Genomic DNA, 7,306 nt, shown 5'->3' on the forward strand with positions numbered 1-7,306 from the left:
TGAAAACCTTATGGAGATTCCCTTGTATGTTACCTGTTGCTCTTCCCTTGTTGCTTTTAATATTTTCTCTTTGTCTTTAATTTTTGTCAGTTTGATTAATATGCGTCTTGACATGTTCCTTCTTGGGTTTATCCTGTATGGGACTCTCTGCACTTCCTGGACTTGGTTAACTGTTTCCTTTCCCATTTTAGGGTAGTTTTCAGCTATTATCTCTTCAAATAGTTTTTATGGCCCTTTCTCTCTCTCTTCTCCTTCTGGGACCCCTCTAATGCAAATGTTGGTGTTTCTAATGTTGTCCCAGAGGTCTCTTAAACTGTCCTCATTTCTTTTCATTCTTTTTTCTTTATTCTGTTCCATGGCAGAAATTTCCACCATTCTGTCTTCCAGCTCATTTATCTATTCTCTGCCTCAATTATTCTGTTATTAATCCCTTCTAGTGTGTTTTTCATTTCAGTTATTGCATTGTTCATGTCTGTTTGTTTGTTCTGTATATCTTCTAGCTCTTTGTTAATCATTTCTTGTATCTTCTTGGTCTATGCCTCCATTCTTTTTCTGAGATCTTGGATTGTCTTCACTCTCATTATTCTAAGTTCTTTTTCAGGTAGACCTCCTATTTCTACTTTACTTAGTTGTTCTTCTGGGGTTTTATCTTGTTCCTTCATCTGAAACATATTCCTTTGCCATTTCCATTCCCTAGGCTGCGTGGATGTAGTTCCTTTTGCTTCCAGTGTCTGCCCCCTGGTGGGTGAGGATGTTCTAGAGGTTTGTGCAGGCTTCCTGGTGGGAGGGACTGGTTCCTGCCCACTGGTGAGTGGAACTGTGTCTTGTCCCTCTGGTGAGCAAGGCTGTGTCAAGGGGTGTGTTTAGAGGTTGCTGTGGGCTCAGGAAGATTTTAGGAAGCCTGTGCGCTGATGGGTGGAGCTGTGTGCCTGCCCTGTTGGTTGTTTGGCCTGAGGCATCTCAGCACTGGAGCCTACATGCTGTTGGGTGGGGCTGGGTCTTGGTGGCAAAATGGCGACCTCCAGGAGAGCTCATACCAATGAGTACTCCCCAGTACCTCTGCCACCAGTGCTTGTCCCCACAGTGAGCCAGTTCCACCCCCACCTTCCCAGGAGACGCCCCCCCCCACCATCAAGACCAGCAGGTATGTCTGGTCCAGGCTTCTATGAAATCATTGCTTTTTCCCTGGGTCCCAGTTCACACGAGACCTGTGCACACCCTCCAAGAGTGGCATTTCTATCTCCCCCAGTCCTATGGAGTTCCTGCAATCAAACCCCACTGGCCTTCAAAGCCAAGTGCTCTGGGGCCTCCTCCTCCTGATGCCAGACCCCCAGGCTGGGAAGCATGATGTGGGGCTCAGAACTCACTCCTGTGGGAGAACCTCATCTTGTTGTGGCTTCTTCTTTGTCTCTGGTTGTAGAATATCTTTTTTGGTAAGTTCCAGTCTTTTTTGTTGATGGTTATTCAGCAGTTAGTTGTGATTTTGGTGTTTTTGTGAGAGAAGTTGAGCTCAAGTCTGTCTACTCTGCCATCTTGTCTCCAACCAGAAGCCCAATTTTGTTCATACTATAGATGTGGATATGTGGATAAGCACACCTTTGGGTGTGTCTTCTCAGACCAATTCCCATAAAATGTGAGTCTGTACTTGGCAGTTCCACAGGCTCAGCAGTGTAAGATAGGTTTGTTGGTCGCCCCATCAAATATGGAATTTTGTTCACAAAGTTTCTTGGTTAGGGAGCCCTCATCTTGAAAATAAATGATGTGTTTCTGTACGATGCTAGCCTTTAAAATCACACAGCCTGTTCCTGCAGGTGGTGCTGCAGGGCACCTGGATCCACATCCTCTTCTGTGGTGTGCTTTTGGTGACCACAACAGGGCACTTACTCATGAACTGTGTTTCTTCTTCATCTATGATCTGGAAGGTCCTGGAATGTTCTTCTCCTTATCACCCTCTCTGTTCTCTTTCCTATAATGTTTTTAAAGTAAGTTGTCAACTTCTCCAGGGAGTTCTAGACCTCAAATGGAATTTTTGTTACTGTTTTGTCATTTCTTAATTTTGTGACCTTGGGCAAGTCACTTGACTTTTCTAAGCCTCTCCAGTTACCACTATGATATTGGAGATAGAAATATTTGTTCCATCTACCATACAAGATTGTTGGAAGAATCAGAGGACATTGTATTTGAGGAAGCACATCCAGACAAGAAAAATCCACACCGAGATACAATCTTGCAACAGAGTGGAATTGGGCAGGGAAAGGATTGGACACCAGGCGAACTGGCAAGAGGTTAAGCTGGAGTGATTTCCAGGGCCAGATCTGTAATGTCACGTCCATATTAAGAAGCCTGGACTTGTTATTGAAGACGATGGGCTGCCTCTGAAATGTCTGAACAGGGCAGTGGCTGGATCCTATTTTCAGTTTAGAACAGCTCCTCTGGATGAAGTATAACCACCTGTTGATAGTGGGGTAGGCAGGCTCTGCAGCAAATTAGAGGACAAAGGTCTCTAACTCTTCTCTCCAAACAGCAGTTATGACAGAGCATCTTTGAGGACAGGACATAAAAATTTGTCTAAGCATAAAGCTCTCCATTTCAAGGTGAAGAAATCCATAGGATCATAGATTTAGCAGGAAGGTTTCTCAAGAAGACATCTGGACCATTGCCCTGAATTCAGGAGAATCAGGTGCTTTCCCTCCCACTTCCAGATGAGGCAGCTATGGCTCACAGAATTTAAATGGCTTACTTAAATGGTGGAAGAGGAAGAGGAAGAGTCTAGACCGACAGCCTGCCTCCTCCCTGCCTCACCACACACACACACACACACACACCCATACAAATACCACATACACTCACACACAGAAATCCAGAGGTCAGAGTTCTTGAAATTCTAAAGCCTTCTTTCACATGAGTCCAAGCTAAGGAATTCTGTTTCTGAAGATTATAAAAGTGGTTATAATTATGTGGTCTAATTAGAAAGCATTTCCACGCAATGTATAATGTATATTATGTTTCCTGAAGACTTACTATACATCAGCCATTTGGCTGTGGGTTTGTATTTGTTAGTACTTCATTTTATGTTCACAATTACTGTGTGATGCAGGCACTATTATTATTTTATTTATAAATAAAGAAACAGGTTCAATGAAGCTAAGTTCCTTGCCCAAAGTCAATAAGTGGCAGAACCAGGCTTCAAACCCAGGATGCCTGCCTGAATTCTAAGCACTTTAGAATTGTGCAGCCTGCCTGGTTTAATCTTCCTGCAGCCCTAGAGGTAGGTATTTTCTCCATATTACAGATGAGGCTTGGACACGTTCAGTGGCGGTGCTTGTATCTGCCTAGGATTTCCCTAGCCGTTTCGCTCTACTCCGGTGGCCCGTCTCCTCAGCCTGACTCTTCTTCCTTCTCAGTCACAGGACAGATCTTCTCTCTGAAGAACATCTCCACAGAAATGTCGGGCTACTACATCTGCACCTCCAGCAATGATGTAGGGATGGAGTCCTGCAACATCACTGTGGCTGTCAGACCTCGTAAGAGCAGTCTGGGGGGGAAGGGAGGACGAATGCCAGAGGTGACAGGCTGGTGGTCCAGAGTCAGCTGACAGGGACCAACATGGAGGTGAACTGGGCAGCCTCTTTGGGGGTCTCCCATTGGCAGGGTGGCTGAGGTGACGGCCAGATGATCCTGTCCCAGGCTCCCCTCATCTGGAGGCCAGTCTCCAGTTCCCTGGGTTCTTTGGAAATAGTGCCCTAGGCTGGCTTCTGGAGACCTGCTCGGTCCTGCCTGCCCTTAGGGTCGCTCAGGGGGCAAGGGGGAAGTGCCCAGACTGGGCTGCCACAGAGTCAGGACCCCATCCTTTTGGGGTGGGATACCCTGATGATCTTGGGGATGAACTAGAGTAGGAGCTGGCATGACTGACACCCGAGGACTTTTTTGGAGCCCGTTGGCTCCAAATCTGTTGGCCATCTGTCCTTGTCAACGCTTCCATCCTGAAGAGTGTCCCCCTTGTCTGGTCACATTCCCACGAGGCTGTGACTTTCATGGAACGCTACCAGAAGCAGGCAGCGCGGCCACCTGGGCTGGGAGGATGACTGGGGCCGCTCAGAGCCTGGGAGGGACCACCTCCCGCCTCCCAGACGCCTGCTGCTGTGGTTCCTCACCCCCGGCGTGCTCACCACCCGGAGCCTCAGCTCGTGTTGGGGGCTCGCGTTGGGGACTGGGGTTGGGGTTCAGGACGTGCGGCTCTGTTTCTCGCAGCCTCCATGAATGTGGCCCTGTATGCGGGCATCGCGGGGGGCGTGGCCGCGGCACTCATCGTCATCGGCATCATCGTCTACTGCTGCTGCTGCCGGGAGACTGGCAAGGCTGAGGATGCGGACGTCACGCGGCCGTGAGTGTCGGGGGTGGGCAGCCCGTTGGCAAGGGTCTCAGCACATTGGGAAGATGCACCCCAGCTCTTCACAGCCTCTTCCACTCATAACACCCCAGGGGGCAGCTGGTAACAGTAAAAAATAACTTTTATCAGCCCCGTTTTATAGCTGAGAAAAGAGTAAATGATTCACCCAAATCCTAAAGTGGCACTGCAGTCCGGAACTTGACTCCAAGGCCTGTAGTTCTCCAGTCTCTGATCTCAGGGTGGGGCTTCCGGTGGGTGCCCAGGGCAGGGGTAGGGGGGTGCAGAGGCTCTGTAAGAGGCCGCTCCCTGCTCCCCTCGCAGAGCCAGCCTGTTCCCATAATGCCCTCAGCTCAAGTCCGTGCCACCCTGCTTCCACTCTGAGCCCAGCCCTTCAGCCCAGCGTCCCTTTGCCGCTGGACGGGTGGGGATGGGGATCTGATGGCTGTCCCGTGGGGAGCACTGAGCCCAGCTCCCTCAGGTCTGAGTGAGTGAGGGCAAACCCTTCCCCTCTGTCCTCACGGCCTGCAGGAATCGGGCGGGCTACCAGGAGCCACCAGAGCAGCTGACAGAGCTTTCCAGAAGACAGGAAGAGGAGGGCGAGGCTGACTACAGGAATGAAGACCAGAGGGGCCCCAGCCGAGAGTCCCTTGACCAGGCTGGCCGATGACCAGGGCCTGCTGCAGGAGGGGGTCAGGGGGAGCATTAGGGGGTCATCCCCCTGCCTCCATGCCTCCCCTGTCCTTTCCAAGCCCCACTTTTCTGACCCTTGGTCCCAGTCATTGATGGGATGCTTCTTCCCCCATGTCGGCTGCTGGAGGACTTGGCTTGGCCTGGCCAAGGAGATCTCACTTGTGACAGCTTGTCAAGGGTGCTCACCTTCGAAGCTGCCCTCCCATTGCTGCGCCCGGCTCAGGGCCCCACCCTCACCCTGGACTAGGCAGCGGCCTCCACCTCCCCATGGCGCTCCTGTCCCGCTCCGTGGGGGTGACGCCAGCCTCCGGGGGGCCAGAGTTGCCCTCTCCACCTGAGCGCCTAGCACCCAGGGGAACGACTCCTGGCAGAGGTTTTGTGCACAATACATTTTTGTTGAATGAATGAAAGAATAAACGAGTATGTAAAGGAGTCCCTTCATTTGTGCAACTTTGGCGCTTTGGACCCACGTTGGCCTCAAGCTCCCTTTCCAGCCGCATCTCCCGCAACTTTCCTGAACATTCCAGATGCTCCCTGCGAGGGCCACCCCAGCTCCCACTGCACACTCCTTCATGGGGCTTTGCTTTCTCTGTTTGGCTGGGAATGCCTATGCAGCTCCCATCTCTGCCTATCAAATCCTACCTGTCCCTCCAGGCCCATCTCAGATTCCAGCAAATTCTATAACCCCATCCTAATCTCCCACACAGATGGAGACAATCTTGTTACTTTGTCCCACGCCCATCATGGGCCACATGACACAGTTGTCTGAGCATGTCTCTCCCCCTGTGTTACAGTGTGAGCTCCAGGGGGCAGGACATGGGCCTCACTCCCTCTGCTTTCCCCGGAGTCCTTGCAGCCGGCAGCCCTCCTAGCACTCCTAGCGGGTGCTCAATCCAGTTTAATTGGGGAAACTGCTTTGGTAGGTTGGGCCTTCCGCTCTCTGGTCTCCCTGATGGGATTGTGGACACAAATGACTCCCACCCAAACCCACTTGCTAGTTTCATGATTTAAGTGGGAGATAATTTAAATGAACACACACCCATGTGAGCACACACAGAGGAGCTAGTTTGCAGCTGGTCCTGGCTTCTCAGATCATAGTGATTCCTCTCAAGACCAGAGTAACTGACGTGTCCACCTCTGTTTCCTGATACCAAACCCCTGCCCTGACATTGCCCGTTCCTGACTTGGCTGGGCTGCCGCCTCTGCTTTGCTGGCTGGGCTGTCCTGCTGCCCCTTCCACAGCCTCTCCCCTGTTGGTCGATTATTTCTTCTGCTCCTAAGAGCTCAGGCAGTGTCCTGGCTGCTTGGGTCTTGTGACCCAGTGGCTGGTCTTACCCAAATGCAATTTACTAGTAAGTAAACACTGTCATTTTTTCCTGGATGATTATAAAAACAATTCTGTAAATCTGTTGTCCATCTGTGATTTTTTAAAATATATTTTTTATATATTTTGTTAAATTCTTTGCTTCAGTAAAAAATGCCATCAGTAGTAATAAAACTGTCAGTGGAGATTCTTATTTCTTTTTTAAGGTGGGTTTTATTTTTTATTTTTTTTAACATCTTTATTGGAGTATAATTGCTTTACAATGGTGTGTTAGTTTCTGCTTTATACCAAAGTGAATCAGTTATATATATACATATGTCCCCATATCTCTTCCCTCTTGCATCTCCCTCCCTCCCACCCTCCCTAACCCCCCCCCCCAGGTGGTCACAAAGCACCGAGCTGATCTCCCTGTGCTATGCGGCTGCTTCCCACTAGCTATCTATTTTACGTTTGGTAGTGTATATATGTCCATGCCACTCTCTCACTTTGTCCCAGCTTACCCTCCCCCCTCCCTGTGTCCTCAAGTCCATTAAGGTGGGTTTTATTCATACCAAGGTAGAGCTTATGTCTCGTGGGCTTATGTCGACCAACCGTGGGCCTCTTGGGCTTCCTAGGAGAGGTGAGGTGAGGTGACAGAGTCGAGCGAGAGGAATAGAGGGTCAGATTCTGTGGGTCCCATCGACTGTGGCCACTATAGGGTCAGGCAGTGTCGCTAGTGGTTGCCGGGGGCGAGACAGAGCCTGTCTGTTTGTGGAAGAACATTCCGAGTGCCTGGGAGTCAGGCATATGCTTCAAGGAAGATGCTGGGGAGGCCCCTGCCAGTTACACCCCAAATAGCGCCCCTCCTGAGAGAGGGGAGGAAGCAGCGCCACCTCCATCCCGCTCCAGCTGTCAGAGACCTG

The 7,306-nt window shown here is 50.3% G+C and overlaps 1 protein-coding gene across 1 annotated transcript in view; it reads left to right on the top strand.

Annotated features, from left to right (window-relative positions):
• GPA33 (glycoprotein A33) overlaps positions 1-6,564 on the top strand; it is a 32,933-nt gene extending 26,369 nt beyond the window's left edge. The window contains exons 4-6 of the mRNA XM_022560092.3: positions 3,405-3,524; positions 4,252-4,384; positions 4,919-6,564. Coding sequence (XP_022415800.2) covers positions 3,405-3,524; positions 4,252-4,384; positions 4,919-5,057 — 392 coding nt within the window. The 3' untranslated portion in view covers positions 5,058-6,564. The remainder of the gene's footprint in view (positions 1-3,404; positions 3,525-4,251; positions 4,385-4,918) is intronic.
• The last annotated feature ends 742 nt before the right edge of the window (positions 6,565-7,306 follow it).

The sequence above is a fragment of the Delphinapterus leucas genome, chromosome 1 (assembly GCF_059928025.1).
Source record: "Delphinapterus leucas isolate spDelLeu-1000000601 "Yukka" chromosome 1, BTC_Dleu_Yukka2, whole genome shotgun sequence".
Classification (NCBI taxonomy): Eukaryota; Metazoa; Chordata; class Mammalia; order Artiodactyla; family Monodontidae; genus Delphinapterus; species Delphinapterus leucas.